The following is a 19264-nucleotide window of genomic DNA, read 5'->3' as shown; positions in this document are numbered from 1 at the left end:
GGCAAGTTCAATCTATGGAACTCGGCACTCAATCCCCACCCGACTACCCTTTTGACACCTTTACCTGTAACCTTCAAGGCACTTTATAATCCAGGACAGCCAAGATTCACAAACCACACCATCCTGGTGCAACGTCCTTGGCATCCCTGAGTATTTCAGAACTTTAACCCTTGTGTTCGCTAATACTATGGGAGGCACACACTAATATTATACTGCAAACACATTTTTAGAAAGTTATATCCTTTAACTTATTTTTGTAAATTGAGGCGTTGATTCTTAGATCTTCGTTAAACTAAATGAATTTGGTTAACATTTGGTAGAGCTGGCACTAGAAAGTGCTTACAGTCTTTAAAAATGTTTGTTTTCTTTTCCATTGTAGAGAGGATATGAATATTAAAATTCTCCATGCATTTGTTGAGCTTCATGAATTTTCTGACTTAAACTTGGTCCAGGCGCTCAGGTAGGAGAATGACACATTTTTTAATAACTAAAATTTAACTGATGAATGTTTTTCACCTTATAATAAAATATATTTTATTCCCAGGCAGTTCTTGTGGAGCTTTAGGCTACCTGGTGAAGCTCAGAAGATTGACAGAATGATGGAGGCTTTTGCCACCCGCTACTGCATATGCAACCTTAATGTTTTCCAATCTACTGGTAAGTTGTGTACTTGAAAAACTAAAAATTAATTTAATTTATGGTTTGTCTGATAAATAATTATAGCTGGTAGGATGAAATTTCACTAGGTGTAACCAAAAGAAAAAGTATCAACCAAGACAGAGCAGACAAGGAAGAGGAGTTTACGTGTCACATGAAAACGTGACCCCACACAACTAGTCTCTCTCTATATAAAATCTGTCCATCTGTCTGTCTGTCTGAGAGAACTACTTAATGGATTTAGATCGGGCTTTTTTCTATAATTTGCTTGAACATTTCGGCTGATTTTGCGACATCTCTCATCACGCTAAGTATCATAGTTCGTTTGCGGTACTGATTTATTTACGTGAATCCGAGAGAGATCGAGCTGGCCGAAGGGAGGGGAAGCCAGCCTTGAGGCGTTTCATATATCCGCTTAGCTAGCAAACGAGAGAACTACTAAACGTATTTGGATCAAGCTTTTTTCTAGAATTTGCTTGAAAATTCCGGTTGACGTGCGATGAGAGAAGTCACAAAAAAGTGTTACAGCTCAGTTGCGGCACTGATTTATTTGCGCGAATCCGAGAGACATACAGAAGGCCAAGGGGAGGGTGGCGGGGCCCTCCTCATGAGCCAGCCTTGTGGCATACCTTACCTCCGCTTAGTTAGCGAAACGAGAGAACTACTTAACGGATTTATATCTGTTTTTTTTCCATAATTTGCTTGAACATTCCAGTTGATATTGCGAATTCTCTCATCGCGCTACGAATCATAGTTCACTTGCAGGAGTGATATATTTGCATTAATCCGAGGCAGGGTGCGGGCCGAGGGGAGGGGTAATCGTAACGTCAGGAGTAGGGAGCCAGGCAGGGCCCTCTTCACTGTCCTGTTTCACTACTACGTGGGTGAAGTTGCATGGGACGGCTAGTTATTAACCTAACAAGCTCACCAAGTACATCAGGTCAGCTTCTGTCTGGATTCCACAATTAGATGAGCAGTTTTGTTAAAGTGCTACTTATGGTAGATTTAAGTAGATCTTGATTAAACACCCAGCTGGATTCTGTTTGTATGGTCAGGGTTAGAGAAGTTGAAGAAATGAAAGAGCTTGTTCACAGTCAGACCAGCAAGGCCTTCCTATTTTTTATGACCAGTTGTATAATAAGTTGCTAATGCTTGCCTACTAAATAAATCCTTTGTAACAAATGGGGGCCAAACCCCAGACACAATAACACCCATCACAGTCACAGGTTCAAATATTGTGCCTTTTATTAATGTTACTGTAACAAACAGGTAAGCACGATCAAAGTGTAAGTAGTACAGAAATGCAATCCTCCCCTTTAACTCTCCTTCCATCAAGCCATTTCCACCACCTCCCAACTTCCCGGTCAAGGGGAAGCAGCTCCTTTTTTTTTGACCAGGGAGTACTTCCATGCCAAGGACATGATCCGTCGGAAGCACTACTGGGTCAGATCGAAGTCCCACAACGTAGGGACCATATCCCCCCGCAGTGCCCTGTACCGGTACACATGAAACCCAACAGGGCTAATCTCCGTGACTCCAACTCCCATGATATCCTGTGGCTATCCAAAAGGGACCTGAATCCCAGGAACACTGCCCCCTAGAGTATCGGGGGATACAGTACCTACGTGCTGTTGTCTCCCGTGGCCTTCCTGCCAGGTAAGATTTCTTGTTTCCATCCAATCGGAGACCCTGTCCTTTCAGTTTCTGTAATCGTTGCATCCCATCTGGGCAAGGAATAACCCTATGGGATGCCCGTCCATCTCTTTTTTCACTCACACCTTACTTTCTTACTTACTGGATATATACAGGTCAAATTCCATTAGAAGAAAGTGCTCAGGAATGAAAACAAACTTTGTTATAAGCAAAATTTATTATTTTACTTCAATGGAACTGGAACATGGTGTAGTCCTTGGGCACACAGAGTTGACAAAGCTGACTGCGTAATGACAAACTCTCTGTTTCCTCCCACTAGCATCAATAGCAGCTAGAAGTTCCAAAGTTTTATTTTTGTTGCACCTCAGTGTTCACAGCAGACACTCAGTATCGCTAGACTTTGAGGTCCCTTGACAGGGGTCCCCCTCGGTGTCCAGAGAACACACCACTTGAGAACACATAAACAGTGTCCCTCGGGTGCCGTCATCTGATGGACTGACAGCCTCTCTCTGGCTGCCATCTGTTCTTTTGTGAGTTAACATTTTCTTAAAACCTGGAAAAGTTTTACATAAAAAGATCATGGTGAAAAGTCTGAGGTGATGAAGGGCACACTCATTAATAAGAATTGTTGGATGTATAAATTTGCAAGCAAAAAAATTAAACACGCATTCAAACAATAAACTTCATTAAGTTCTTTTTTTGTTTTTAAGATTATGGTGTGCAGGTATTCATAGGGTAAAATTTCGATGAATTTATGAAACACGTTGACAACTGGTTGAGTAGCATAAACATGAGTGAAGCTCAGCAGTCAGCACTTTTGCTGAAGGGTGTGTCAAAAAATAATCCTCAATCTGATCTAGTAAACCATGTGACATAAACATGCAATCTGATTGGCTGCTCAGCGGAGCTCCTGAACATGCAAACTCTGTTTAAGGAGCATCTGGGACCTGAACCCTGGTCTTCTTGTTGTGAGCCAGCAGCACTACCTCTAGGAAGCTGAAGCGTATCACATTAAGAAGAAGGCACAAGACACGGACAATCCCTGAATAGGGTGCCCGTCCATTGCAGGGTATATACAGTATAATTTGTTCATATGTGTCATATACTTCTTATAGGGTATGCATTATGTTCAGTTTTGGAATGCTGCCAGTCGTAGGAAGTTCAGTTAAGGATAAAAATTATTAGTGACTTCATTCATCACTGAAAGTCATTAAATTTGTTGCTGGTTGACATATGATTTTGTAATTGCTAAAATCTGAAAACACTTAACCTGATTGCAAAGTCTACTTTCTCTCTGCAGATCCTTCTCAATAAATTACTTGGCAACAAGTGATATGAATGAACAATTTTAATGTACCCTTATCTTCATGTTTTATTCTCAGATTTGTAGTAGAAATGTCAATAAACATTTAAATGTATGTAAAGTATGTGGCTAAAAAATCTGTGTAGTATTATAATAAACATAAAAGAATAATAAAGCAAACCACTCTCTCCACCCCATCACCTACCATACACGTACTATAAAGAGAGACAAAGTGAAAGGGTCACCGTGGGTAAGAACATCCAACAAATAAACAGTAATACTAATAAGTAGATGAACAAGGCGTCAGCACAGTGGTGCAATGCGTCCGGCTCCTGTTGTCTTTCATCTCCAGGATGATGGTTTGGAATTCTGAACCAACTGTTGCCCAAGTTTGTTTTGCATATTCTCTAGACAGACAGACAGACATGCAGGAAAGAAAGAAAGAAAGAAAGAAAGAAAGAAAGAAAGAAAGAAAGAAAGAAAGAAAGAAAGAAAGAAAGAAAGAAAGAAAGAAAGAAAAAAAGTGTGTTTGTATCAAACTGTGCTGTACACGTGGGAAACAGGGGAAGGCATTTCCCACAGCAGAAAGAAACAATATACGTGTGTTGCACCTGCACATGTGTCTTTGCCTGTCTCTGTCTGGTAGGGTGGCTGTTTTTTTTTCCCTGCAGGTTGGAGGGCCTACAGTACATCCAGAAAGTATTCACAGCGCATCACTTTTTCCACATTTTGTTATGTTACAGCCTTATTCCAAAATGGATTAAATTCATTTTTTTCCTCAGAATTCTACACACAACACCCCATAATGACAACGTGAAAAAAGGTTACTTGAGGTTTTTGCAAATTTATTAAAAATAAAAAAATTGAGAAAGCACATGTACATAAGTATTCACAGCCTTTGCCGTGAAGCTCAAAATTGAGCTCAGGTGCATCCTGTTTCCCCTGATCATCCTTGAGATGTTTCTGCAGCTTAATTGGAGTCCACCTGTGGTAAATTCAGTTGACTGGACATGATTTGGAAAGGCACACACCTGTCTATATAAGGTCCCACAGTTGACAGTTCATGTCAGAGCACAAACCAAGCATGAAGTCAAAGGAATTGTCTGTAGACCTCCGAGACAGGATTATCTCGAGGCACAAATCTGGGGAAGGTTACAGAAAAATTTCTGCTGCTTTGAAGCTCCCAATGAGCACAGTGGCCTCCATCATCCATAAGTGGAAGAAGTTCAAAACCACAAAGACTCTTCCTAGAGCTGGCCGGCCATCTAAACTGAGCGATCGGGGGAGAAGGGCCTTAGTCAGGGAGGTGACCAAGAACCCAATGGTCACTCTGTCAGAGCTCCAGAGGTCCTCTGTGGAGAGAGGAGAACCTTCCAGAAGGACAACCATCTCTGAAGCAATCCACCAATCAGGCCTGTATGGTAGAGTGGCCAGACGGAAGCCACTCCTTAGTAAAAGGCACATGGCAGCCCACCTGGAGTTTGTCAAAAGGCACCTGAAGGACTCTCAGACCATGAGAAAGAAAATTCTCTGGTCTGTTGAGACAAAGTTTGAACTCCTTGGTGTGAATGCCAGGTGTCACGTTTGGAAGAAACCTGGCACCATCCCTACAGTGAAGCATGGTGGTGGCAGCATCATGCTGTGGGGATGTTTTTCAGTGGCAGGGACTGGGAGACTAGTCAGGATAAAGGAAAGACGACTGCAGCAATGTACAGAGACATCCTGGATGAAAACCTGCTCCAGAGCGCTCTTGACCTCAGACTGGGGCGACGATTCATCTTTCAGCAGGACAACGACCCTAAGCACACAGCCAAGATATCAAAGGAGTGGCTTCAGGACAACTCTGTGAATGTCCTTGAGTGGTCCAGCCAGAGCCCAGACTTGAATCCGATTGAACATCTCTGGAGAGATCTTAAAATGGCTGTGCACCGACGCTTCCCATCCAACTTGATGGAGCTTGAGAGGTGCTGCAAAGAGGAATGGGCGAAACTGGCCAAGGATAGGTGTGCCAAGCTTGTGGCATCATATTCAAGAAGACTTGAGGCTGTAATTGCTGCCAAAGGTGCATCGACAAAGTATTGAGCAAAGGCTGTGAATACTTATGTACATGGGATTTCTCAGTTTTTTTATTTTTAATAAATTTGCAAAAACCTCAAGTAAACTTTTTTCACATTGTCATTATGGGGTGTTGTGTGTAGAATTCTGAGGAAAAAATGAATTTAATCCATTTTGGAATAAGGCTGTAACATAACAAAATGTGGAAAATGTGATGCGCTGTGAATACTTTCTGGATGCACTGTACATGCGGGACTGGATGCAGATTAACGTCATACCCAGGACAGAGCAAGATAGATAGATAGATAGATAGATATTAATTTTAGTATAGTTGGCAGGATAAAATAGATAGTGTAAACACCAGGGGTCGCTATTGCCCCTTTAATCCCAACAGACACTCAGGACACAGGGTAAAAACACCAAGAATTATTCTTCAATTATTTTCATCTTGCACAATGCCTCCAAAGCACCACAGCCACAATAAACACAATTAAATCAATAATAAGCACAATGCTCTTTCTCCTCCACACTTCCCAGCAAGCGTTGTCCACCTCCTCCTGACTCTGGCTCACTTGCTGGGTCCTCCACAGTCCTTTAAATAGTCCTTAACCCAAAAGTGCTTCTGTTCTTCCTCCCATGTGACTTGCCAGCATGTCCGGGTCAGATGGAGAATCCCAATTCATTAATCAGCCCGGAAGTATTTTGGGGCTTCTGTCCTCATGACTTCCTAGTACTTCTGGGTTATAAAAGCAGTATGACTCCCCAGGTCCTTTCACAGATCCCCCCTGGAAGCACCTATGGCACCCAACAGGGCTGAGAAACTGGACTCCAGGAATCCGGGGCACCACCATACTCCAGGGGAGCTGCCATCTAGTGTTTTGGTGGAAGCAGTGTCCTGGAAAAGCTGCCTTCCCCCATCCGTCCATCTCAGGGGCGTCCCGGCTGGGTTGAGCTGCTGGCTGCCCACTACAATAGATAGATAGATAGATAGATAGATAGATAGATAGATAGATAGATAGATAGATAGATAGATAGATAGATAGATAGATAGATAGATAGATAGATCATTTTAGTATAGTTGGCAGGATAACAAAGATTGATAGCACTTTTGACCCTACAGAGAAATCTGGCTTTTTTTTACAGAAGCTCATAAAATAGATAAAGAATAAATAAGTTAATAAATATTATTATATTATGAAAAACAACAAATCTCCTCTCAAATATACATCAGAATAACTATAAACACAAAATGTAAAAATAAAGAAAGCTTCTGACTTGGCTAAAGATAAAAGAGACAGTCCCAGTGTAAGGCGTTACACAGTCATAGTACTGTCAATATAAAGGAGCCCCTGTAACATTTCTTGACGCGCTTCTGCTGAATAATTAATTGGCTAAAAGTCCTCACCGTCGGTGTGCCAGAGAGAGGTTGTGTAGAATTGTTCATAATGGCACTCTGTTTTGTCTTCATTATCTCCTCCAGTGGGCTGAGAGTGTGTCCCATAACTGAGCCTGCCGTCTTAATCAGTTTGTTCATTTTGGTGGCCTCCCTTGAAGTGAAGTTACAGGCCCAGGAAACCACACCATTAAAAATGGCAATGGCCACCTCAGAGTTATAGAACATGTAATGGATGTCATTACCCACATTTAAGAAACATACCCAGCTCTGCCCTTTTTCATAAAGTTCCTCTGTGTGATGAGGCCAGTCCAGTCTGTCATTAATGTGGACCCCAAAGTACTTGCAGGAGAAGACCACCTCTACATCCACTGTGTGAATGCTGACAGGGCATAGAGGTCCCTTTGGTGCGGTGAAAGTCAAGATCCAGTTCCTTGGTTTTGCTGATGCTGAGCTGTGGACCATTCTTAAAGTTCTCCACCTGACCCCTATGCTCTGTCACACTCCCCTGTCAATACACTGCATTAGCGCAGAATCATCAGAATTTCTACACATCATATGGCATAATGCTGTTTATTGTTCAAATTCTGCTGAGTGAAAAAAAAGAAAAAAGAGACAGGACTGTTCCTTGTGATGCTCCAGTGTGTTACCCTTATCCAAGGATTGACTCCTTCTGGCCCCATGTCAGTATTCAGGGTGTTTTTTATTTTCCTTCAAAATTTGAAAAATTTGCAAATTAATTAAATTGCTGAATCTGCCTTGGCCTATTAATACCGAGTGTACCCCATTGAACACTGGCAACTGTTGTGCTTCTGGCATTGCCAGAGTAGGATTTGGCATGCAGGTGACAATGGATTGCAATAAGTGGAGATGAAAATGGATGAATAATAATAATTATCATCATTATTGTCATTGCTTTAACATCCATTTTCTAGGTTTACTGAGGTTTTTAGTTGCCCCTTAAAGCTAATAATACATGTTTAGCACCCTGCTGAGCATTACGTTAAGCCAGTTTGAAAATGCTCCGTACAAATCAGCATACATTTCCTACTTAATCCATGCTTTTTACAACATTTATACTAAACCTGTGAAGAACTTCTATTCAGAAATTGTGATGGTGAAGAAGAAGATTACATCTTCAGAGACTGCTGGACTGGCACCTCTGTGAGGCAGGGTTTCTGTTAGCACAGGTTGCAGCCCTCTGTGACCCTAAGATTTTATTATGTCTTCATAGTAAATAGGAGGATGAAAAGGCTGACAAATAAACGCCCTTTTGTACCCTGCCCAACTAGCTTATTAATATTAGATCTTCAACAATAACAGCTAACCCTTTGCCCAAGTGAGTGTTTCATAGATTTGAGTCTGTAGTGTCTCATTTCTGAACAAACTGCAAAGGCCCTCTACAGACATAATGTGGGTATCATAAAGAAAATCACTGGCATATAAAGAGTTATGCCCACCAAGTAACAAAATTCTTCTTGTTCCAGATACATGCTACGTGTTGTCTTTCTCGATCATCATGCTGAACACCAGTTTGCACAACCCTAATGTCAAAGATAAGCCATCGCTGGAAAGGTTTGTGGCCATGAACAGAGGCATCAACAATGGAGGAGACCTACCTCAGGGGCTCCTAGAGGTGAGGCCAGAATTGTTAATGAACTGTGTTACCATATTATCACAGAGGTCTCTGCTTCATGCATGAAGAAAGCAACACAAGCTGAGAGGCCTCATTCAATCAGTCAGTGCAAAGAAAAAAAGAAGGGGCAAATACACTTTTAATTTGCTGTGTGCTTTTAACTGGAGACGTTTTAAAGTTTATCATATCCCAGTAATTTTGTTGAAATCTGCTATAGCACTGGGTTAGTGGTATAAGTAGTCTGACAGAATTATAGTCCAAGAATCTGTACAATGAGGAATACGTTTTATGTGCTTTCTAAAACAGCAGAATGAGCTGATCATTAACACCCTACAGAGAAGGAAAAAACAACCTTCTTGGTGTTGATAATGATTCTTAAATAATGTGAAAAGAGCGACTGCCAGGATCAATAATTGCAAAAAGATGTGATTTGCTTGATCAAACATCAAGGCATAAAAACAAGCTGAAATGTGTCGCTTTCAACTTCGGTTCATGGTTTTCATTAGGCTTTGGTGTGTGTCATGTCCATGTCCCTCTGGGATAAACTGCATCTAGAAAAGTTAAAATAAAAAATAAAATAAACAAATAAATCAGTTGCTATTATTATTATTGAACTTTGATCTGATTAAACTGATATATCAGAGAAACAGGATGCTCGCAATTGCACATCACTGCCTAATCAGACAACCGCAGGGGGAAGAACTGATACACTGTGGAAAAATGAGTCCACTTCTCATTAACATCCAGGCGTACTGTCAGTAACCTTCTCACTTAGCGGAGCTGCAGAGTTTGGGAAAAAAATAACACAGCAAGCTGACTCTACTGAAGGCTGCAGCAGGAAAGAATCTATCTATCTATCTATCTATCTATCTATCTATCTATCTATCTATCTATCTATCTATCTATCTATCTATCTATCTATCTATCTATCTATCTATCTATCTATCTATCTATCTAATTCTGCCTACTACACTAAAATCTATCTATCTATCTATCTATCTATCTATCTATCTATCTATCTATCTATCTATCTATCTATCTATCTATCTATCTATCTATCTATCTATCTATCTAATTCTGCCTACTACACTAAAATCTATCTATCTATCTATCTATCTATCTATCTATCTATCTATCTATCTATCTATCTATCTATCTATCTATCTATCTATCTATCTATCTAATTCTGCCTACTACACTAAAATCTATCTATCTATCTATCTATCTATCTATCTTTCTTTCTTTCTTTCTTTCTTTCTTTCTTTCTTTCTTTCTTTCTTTCTTTCTTGCTTTCTTTATCCTGCTGACTATACCAAAATCTATCTATCTATCTATCTATCTATCTATCTATCTATCTATCTATCTATCTATCTATCTATCTATCTATCTATCTATCTATCTATCTATCTTTCTTTCTTTCTTTCTTTCTTTCTTTCTTTCTTTCTTTCTTTCTAACTAATTCTGGGACTTCTAAAACCAACTGGCTGCATAGCTGATGATTTAGGAGTTTATATTAATACTTATGGAATCAATTATTTTATGTTTTATATCTGTAATTATTTCAATACACTTTAAGATCTTTTTTCACTTTGATATTAAATGGTATTTTTCTCTTGATCAATAAAATGTAAAAACTGTGAATAGTTTTTATAGGCTATCTATCTATCTATCTATCTATCTATCTATCTATCTATCTATCTATCTATCTATCTATCTATCTATCTATCTATCTATCTATCTATCTATCTATCTATCTATCTATCTATCTATCTATCTACTGTGAACCACTACGGGGTGTTGCAGCCCCCCAAACCTCAGACAAAACAGCACAGACACTGTTTTTAAGGCCAATAAATAGATTTATTGCCACAAATACCTTAACATACTGTACAGCTCCAACAATAAGACTCCCCTTCTCCACTCCACCCAGGTGAACTTCGTCCGACTACTCTCCTGACTTTGACTCACCCAGGTTAAGCTTAGCAGCTTCCTTTATTCCGGACCCACGAATGCTTCCGGTGTAATTGCATTGCTTCCATGAAGCACTTCGGGGTCAGACAGAATCTCCATCATTTCAGGAGAGCCTGCCATAGCAGCTCCCCCTAATGGCACCCAAGGGCCTCAACAGGGTTTGCCTACCAATAGTACAGCTCCTGTGCAGCCCTGTGGGGGTCCAAACAGGATGCACGCCAGAGGGATGTTGCCACTTAGTGTACTGGGGAAGTACATAGCCCATGGAAGCAGTCTCCCACTATCCATCCCTTATAAAAGCCTCCCAACCAGGAAAAGTACCACAAACCAACCTGGTCAGGATGCATGTTCATCCACAACCTCCGATTAAAAGAGCTTCCTGGCCTGGAAAGGAGCCATCTAACCTGCCAGGGAATCCATGTTGTCTGTTATCATAGATAGATAGATAGATAGATAGATAGATAGATAGATAGATAGATAGATAGATAGATAGATAGATAGATAGATAGATAGATAGACCCTATATGATTGCCTTTAAAAAAAGTATTCATCCCCACTGAAGTGTTCATATTTTATTTTCATAGAACATTACATCACAGTGGTTTTCATTTGGCGTTTTTGACTTTGATCAACAGAAATACTCTTTAATGTCAAAATGAAAACCAATCTTTGCAAAGTGGTCTAAAGTAATCCATCCATCCATCCATTTTCCAACCCGCTGAATCCGAACACAGGGTCACGGGGGTCTGCTGGAACCAATCCCAGCCAACACAGGGCACAAGGCAGGAACCAATCCCGGGCAGGGTGCCAACCCACAGCAGGGTCTAAATTAATTGCAAATATTAACTCAGTAAGTCAAACACACAAAATAACTGCTTAGATACATTTTCTCTGCCTTTATATCATAAGCATACCTTTATAACGAGTTCTTTGTCAGCTTTGCACGTCTCCAGCAGCTCCCCCTAATGGCATACTTTTTATAGGCTGTCTGTCTTTCTGTCTGTGCTACCCAATGAATGAGAAGTTGAAAAGAATTTCTTCCAAAAGAACCCACAAAGAACACAGAAATGTCTGGAAAATTGCACTCCTTCTTGATTTTTTTAATCATTTTTTTCTTTTCTTTTTCAACCTAATGGAAGACCGCCGTTATTCTGGCAAAGGTTTCCTTCTTAATATGCAAGTCACGCAGAGTTGGCATACAATATTTCTCCAAAAGCTTTTGTAGCATGCGGCGCAGGGCACTCCTAATGGACACAAAGTACCAGCCTGCCAGCTACAAAAGGTTTTCAAAAATCCATAAAGGCAGAACAGCACAAAGGACTGATAAATGATTATCATCGGCCTATAGCTGCGGGTCAGTAGTAATAGAAAAGAAGAGAATCCAAACAGCAACTTTGTCACACAACTTCTCTATGTAGGCAGCTGTCCCTTTTTTCTTTTCCATCCTCTTGTTGGTGTTGACAGCTCCAGGAGCACCGGGCGTTTTGCTTTTCATGAGTTACCTCGCTGCTCGGTCCCCAACACAAACCTCTTGTCTAATTCTTGCCTACTTTCCTCTGGCTGTGCCTTCAGCACTTTAATAGCTTGATTAGCTGTTCACAGACAACAGCCGGCTTTCCTTGGCTGACACCTTTAAAGCCACCCAGCTGAATGACTTATTTTGCATTTTTCTTCTAGAAACTTTATGACAGCATTAAGAATGAGCCCTTCAAAATTCCTGATGACGATGGGAATGACTTGACCCACACCTTCTTCAACCCTGACCGTGAGGGCTGGTTAATGAAACTGGGTGAGTCAATTTAGGTGGAGTTCAGCCAAGTTTGGAATGGGAGCGAAGCGTGTATCAGACCTGGGGGTGCTGACTGGTTGATTCCGGTTTTAACGGTGGTTAGTTGTGGCACCTGAGTGGCAACGTATGAAAAAATCAAAGGTTGAGAAAGTAAAACAAATATATTTGTGCCTATTGAAGTATTCTTTAGATCACCTTTGCTGCTTAGGGTGGCACGGTGGCATAGTGATAGTGCTGCTCCCTCACAGTATGGAGAACAGGGTTCACTTTCTGGGTCCTCCCTTCATTGATTTTGCATTTTCTCCCCATGGCTGCATCGGTTTCCTCCCACTACATTAAGACATTCAGGTTAATTGGTGACTCAAAATTTGCCCATGTGTGTGTTTGCCCAGCAATGGATGGGTGCCCACTCCAGAGTTTGTTCCTGCCTTGTGTCCCATACTCACTAGGATAGGCTCCAATATCTCTCCGCGACCCTGGTTTGGATTAAGCGGGTGATAAAATGACGCGACATGACACGACATGACTTAGGGTCATGAGAGAACAGCAGACGAACTAACTAACAGACATGGAATTGAACTCTTTGAGTGCTGAATAAGTTTTTCGATGGCTGGCAGAAATGCACAGCAGAGAAGTTGCCAGATGCCGGAGCTGAAGGCGAATCTGGCAAGACAGCAAAGTGAATGCACAAAGCAAAATCCATCGTAGACAACATTTTGTGTATTATTGATGAATCAGACTCTGACTTTATCGCTCTCCGATTTTGATACTCGAGATCTGGAGATCGAAAACGAAAGTGATGTACCAGCATCGGTTGATCGGACTCCAGCTGATCGTAGTGCTGAATGCGTTCATGTAGCAGGTGGCAGCTGCATGAAGAAACTACTATATGTCATTATAAGTCAACACCCACCTCCAGTTAAAAGACATTCAAACACGTTTATATATATATATATATATATATATACATACATGTGTGAGGACATTTTACTACAACTAATATTAATAATAATATTGGATTAATTGGTGATCATAAATCAGCACATAAAAGTAGGTGTTGATCTGCATAGGGCCGACCCTGTGATGAGTAAGTACTCAATCCTAGGCTGGCTTCTATTTAGTGTCAATGGCTGCCTGGATAGGTACCTGCACTCCATGACCCTGGACTAGATTAAACAGAATCCTTTATAATAATAATAATAATAATAATAATAATAATAATAATAATAATTAATTACTGATGGAAGCCTTTTGCCTTCATATTTAAGTGTGGATCCAGCTTTGAGCCTAGGGTCACTGGTATAACGGGGATAGGTTCAGCTCCCAGCAACCCTTTAAAGGAAAGGTAGGTTTAGAATTGATAATAATAATACTAATAATTAACAACTAGATCTCCTTCACCTTAGTAACAGCCTTCAGGTTCTTCTTAGGGATTTCCCAGTACCCTCTTCTCCGAGTAGTCCATGTCTGCTGAGAACAAGCAGGTTTCCTCCAATCCACAGATATGCTCTCTGTTTGCAAGTAGCGATGAGCAAAACCTGCTGAATTTGCTTCACCTCCTGTTTGGCAAAATCGGGGAAATGTTCAGAAACTTTGGTAAATTCATCAAAATGCATTGAAGTCAATGAAGAAAGAGGAATTAAACTAGTTTAGAGTGGAGTGTCATGGTGCAGTGGTCTTTTAAGTGACCCTGACCTGCCTGGAAAACGTCTGCCAAGTATGCTGGACTGATTATTGTGCACAGAAAAGCATGTTGTGAGGCAGCAAAGCCCTTACACTGCACCACCATGCCTCCCTGAGATTAAATGAATAGAATTACATATCAGGAAAATAAAATTACTTGCTGACTGTGGCAGGCAAGAAGAAAGAATTTACGAGGGGTTGACCCTCCTCAGATTCCATAGTAGATACTCACCTCCCTTAAACCATAAAGTAGTCTTGTTTTTCCTGTATGTTTTACTCGTTCACTGCTACTGCAGGACACACAAGTGGATTCTTGACTTCTTGCTGTTTGCATCAACTGCACTGCACTCTGGGTAATATTATATAAATGCAGGCTCAGTATTACACACAGATCACATACAAGTCCTAACAAAAACACATTACCTTTAAGACACAAAAACACAGACACATTTCCAGCTTCTTTTTCCGTGTGCTTTTTGTGTTTTAAATATATTTGCTAATTGTTAGCCTATTACTAGGGTTAGTGTAATATACAGTTAGGTCCATAAATATTTGGACAGAGACAACTTTTTTCTAATTTTGGTTCTGTACTTTACCACAATGAATTTTAAATGAAACAATTCAGATGCAGTTGAAGTGCAGACTTTCAGCTTTAATTCAATGGGGTGAACAAAGCGATTGCATAAAAAATATGAAGCAACTAAAGCATTTTTTGAACACAATCCCTTCATTTCAGGGGCTCAAAAGTAATTGGACAAATTAAATAACTGGAAATAAAATGTTCATTTCTAATACTTGGTTGAAAACCCTTTGCTGGCAATGACAGCCTGAAGTCTTGAACTCCTGGACATCACCAGATGCTGGGTTTCCTCCTTTTTAATGCTCTGCCAGTCCTTTACTGCAGCGGCTTTCAGTTGCTGTTTGTTTGTGGGCCTTTCTGTCTGAAGTTTAGTCTTCAACAAGTGAAATGCCTGCTCAATTGGGTTAAAATCAGGTGACTGACTTGGCCATTCAAGAATTTTCCACTTCTTTGCTTTAATAAACTCCTGGGTTGCATTGGCTGTATGTTTTGGGTCATTGTCCATCTGTATCATGAAACGCTGCTCAATCAATTTGACTGCAATTAGCTGGATTTGAGCAGACAGTATGTCTCTGAACACCTCAGAATTCATTTGGCTGCTTCTGTCCTGTGTTACATCATCAATAAACACTAGTGTCCCAGTGCCACTGGCAGCCATGCACGCCCAAGCCATCACACTGCCTCAACCGTGTTCTACAGATGATGTGGTATGCTTTGGATGATGAGCTGTTCCACTCCTTCTCCATACTTTTTTCTTGCCATTATTCTGGTAGAGGTTGATCTTGGTCTCATCTGTCCAAAGAATGTTTTTCCAGAACTGTGCTGGCTTTTTTAGATGTTCTTTAGCAAAGTCCAATCTAGCCTTTCTATTCTTGAGGCTTATGAGTGGCTTGCACCTTGCAGTGCACCCTCTGTATTTACTTTCATGTAGTCTTCTCTTTATGGTAGACTTGGATATCGATACGCCTACTCCCTAGAGAGTGTTGTTCACTTGGTTGGCTGTTGTGAAGGGGTTTCTCTTCACCATGGAAATGATTCTGCGATCATCCACCACTGTTGTCTTCCGTGGACGTCCAGGTCTTTTTGTGTTGCTGAGTTCACCAGTGCTTGCTTTCTTTCTCAGGATGTACCAAACTGTAGATTTTGCCACTCATAATATTGTAGCAATTTCTTGGATGGGTTTTTTCTGTTTTTGCAGTTTAAGGATGGCTTCTTTCACCTGCATGGAGAGCTCCTTTGACCTCATGTTGTCTGTTCACAGCAAAATCTTCCACATGCAAGCACCACACCTCAAATCAACTCCAGGCCTTTTATCCGCTTAATTGATAATGACATAACGACGGACTTGACCACACCTGCCCATGAAATAGCCTTTGAGTCAATTGTCCAATTACTTTTGAGCCTCTGAAATGAAGGGATTGTATTCAAAAAATGCTTTAGTTGCCTCACATTTTTATGCAATTGTTTTGTTCACCCCTGAAAGTCTGCACTTCAACTGCATCTGAGTTGTTTCATTTAAAATTCATTGTGGTAATGTACAGAACCAAAATTAGAAAAAGGTTGTCTCTGTCCAAATATTTATGGACCTAACTGTACACTAAACAGTGGCTACTTACAGCTCTCTGAAGTCACACTGGCCTTGCAAAGCATCATGGGGCACTGGGAAAAAAAAACAGTTTATCTAAACTGACCACATGCTGAAGTTACAGGAACATATTCAACAAACATAGCACTTTTGTAGCAGTTAACAATAATTATAACAATACTGACAACAATAATCTCAAATAATCAACCTTTATCTGTATGCAGCTCATTATGAGAGCAACAACAGCACCCGTAAATAGTAAATTCTTATTTCAAAACTAATCAACAGTGACACAAGCAGCAGTAATATAAATTACTTGAACGGGTTTTGAAAATGTTCTTTCTTGAGTTGAGATGTTTGTCTGCACGTCCTCTGGCTGAAGTCTATAATTGTCATTAGAAGTGGCCTTTCCCGGGTTACTTATGTGCCTAAAGCAAGCTAGCTGGCCAGCACAAGCGTTGTTACAGATGCGAGTGTCTCGGTCGCCGGACATCTGAACGGTCAGATCTTGTCTGTTCTGAGAAGAACTGATGTGACCGGTGATTAAACATAATGCATCAGCTAGCAGCAAGTTATGTGCAAACTGTGAAATGTGATACTGCAGTGAGATGTTAATCACATCTAACGACGATCTAAGGAGCTGTCCTACGAAATTCTGAACCCTGGTCGGCTCATGCATAAAACCTTTGCTGCATATTAAACTTCTGGTAAATGTACATAAAGGTTAAATTTAATTTAATTTAGTTTATATTAATTTAAAGCTATATAAAAGTATATAAAAGTTAGTTTTTGAAAATTCCCAATGTGACAATTGAATGAGTTTCATTAAGTTTATGGCTTGCAACCTTTCAGAAGTATATTAACGTTTTTAAAGTGTGTGAAAGAACCAGTCTCAACACACACAAAGAGTTTTGGGAAGCCACCCGTACTACAAAAGGCTCATGAAAATTGAGCTGGTGTACATAAATTGGAGTCCAAGAGTGAACTGAGGTGCATGGCAGTTGACTGGTCTTTTAGGGCAGGGAACCAGAAGTGACGTCATCCTTGGACCCCGGAACCGGAAGTGCTGTTCATAGGGCTGAAACCGGCAGTGGTGTCGTTAGGGTTGAATCAGGCAGAGTTTCCCATATTTGGTCTGCAGAAATAACAGAGGAAGGTTTAGTGCACCCTGCCACCCCCTGGTTTAGCATGGAATTACCTTCATTTGGTCCATTCAGCTTCCTCCTGTGCACACGTGCATGACAAGTGTTAATTTGTGATTTGACTTGAGTAAGCATTTTGAAAAGCATATGAGAAAAGCAACAGATCTTTCATTTTTCCCCCATTCACAATTTCATACCTAATTGGCACTGCACTACTAATGCTGCCAAACGTGATGTGTCTCCTGCCTGTCATTGGCAAACATTTCAAACCTTCATTAGCTGACATTTATTATTTATTACTTTATCATCTATCTTTTCTCTCACTAGTCATTTTTGGTTTTGTCCTGGTCATTCATATTACTAACCGAAGGTTGTAAACCGGATATGGACGCAGGGCGCTGGGCGCATGGAGGCACACGCGCACTGCCGCACTGCAACGAGCCCGCCACAGAGACAGCCACAGAAAACACAGAAATGAGAAGGTTGTAAACCAGATGTCACGCGCACTGCCGCACTGCAACGAGCCCGCCACCTGTAAACTAGACTTGCTCTAATCCACTGTGCCAGTAATGTAGATCACATAATGGTCATTCAGTTTGGTGCCTGCCCCAGAGTCCAGAGTCACACGCAGCGGCGTCCCAAAACGCGGCGGGTTCCCAGAGTCAGTAGGTAGCGCCCAAATAACACAACGTAATGCGCCGTGGTGCCCGCCCCAGAGTCAAACATAGTGGCTTCCCAAAACGCAGCGACTTCCCAGAGTCAGTACGTGGCGCCCAAACAACACAACCTGTGAGCTACACTTGCTCTAATTCACTTTGCCAGTAATATAGATCACATAACGGTCACATACTCTAACCCAGCGGCTTCCCAGACTCAGTGGCTGGCACACGAACAACACAACCTGTACACTGAACTTGCTGTGCTCCACTCTGCCAGCAGTCGGTGTCAGCAAAGGCAACGGAATCACGTCTCCACAAAACGAGACCGCTTTACTACAGATATGCTTATGTAGTTACAGTAAATGACATTTCCCCAGACGCACCCACCCTCCATGATATGTCACCCATCCAGATATCGGATGGAACAGAAACTGATTGCCATTCTTGGATTTCCGATTCGCTAGCGAATCGCGGGCTTACTTGTACATTATATTGTGCTCATAGAGCATGTACAGTATGTATGGTAGTCATACAGGAAAATAGCACGCACACAATGCCTATATCATGACATTGTCGCCAGTTGAGGGAAAGACTAGGTTTGCCAGATTAGAAAATTAGAAATACGGGACACTCTTAAAATCTCTCTCTATATTACTATATATTTAAATTTATGCATGCCCCCTACACACCCAGACCAATATATTATATAAAAGTACAGGCATACTGTAAGTGAATACTGTGAATTTCCCATCGGGATTAATAAAGTATCTATCTATCTATCTATCTATCTATCTATCTATCTATCTATCTATCTATCTATCTATCTATCTATCTATCTATCTATCTATCTATCTATCTATCTATCTAAAGTTAAAAACATAAAGATAGATAGATAGATAGATAGATAGATAGATAGATAGATAGATAGATAGATAGATAGATAGATAGATAGATAGATAGATAGATAGATAGATACTTTAGCAAGGATTTTAATGGGTTATGAGGAAAACAAAAGTAAAATCATTTGAAAATGATTTAATACAAGCTAAAAAAATTCTGTAAAAGTGAAATCATTTGAAAATATTTATTTAATACAGACAACGAAGAAATATTATTATTATTTAATACAGGCAGTTAGAAAATATATTGGGCCGTGGC

General features: G+C 40.6%; 1 protein-coding gene across 2 annotated transcripts in view; it reads left to right on the top strand.

Annotated features, from left to right (window-relative positions):
• LOC114661965 (cytohesin-4-like) overlaps positions 1 to 19264 on the top strand; it is a 182585-nt gene that overhangs the window by 151691 nt on the left and 11630 nt on the right. For both annotated transcript variants that reach the window (XM_028815238.2, XM_028815237.2), the window contains 4 exons: positions 380 to 460; positions 545 to 657; positions 8549 to 8697; positions 12346 to 12457. In XM_028815238.2, coding sequence (XP_028671071.1) covers positions 380 to 460; positions 545 to 657; positions 8549 to 8697; positions 12346 to 12457 — 455 coding nt within the window. The remainder of the gene's footprint in view (positions 1 to 379; positions 461 to 544; positions 658 to 8548; positions 8698 to 12345; positions 12458 to 19264) is intronic.

The sequence above is a fragment of the Erpetoichthys calabaricus genome, chromosome 12, assembly GCF_900747795.2.
Source record: "Erpetoichthys calabaricus chromosome 12, fErpCal1.3, whole genome shotgun sequence".
Lineage (NCBI taxonomy): Eukaryota > Metazoa > Chordata > Cladistia > Polypteriformes > Polypteridae > Erpetoichthys > Erpetoichthys calabaricus.
Note: the sequence above shows the minus strand (reverse complement) of the source record. Positions and strands in the feature narration are given on the sequence as shown.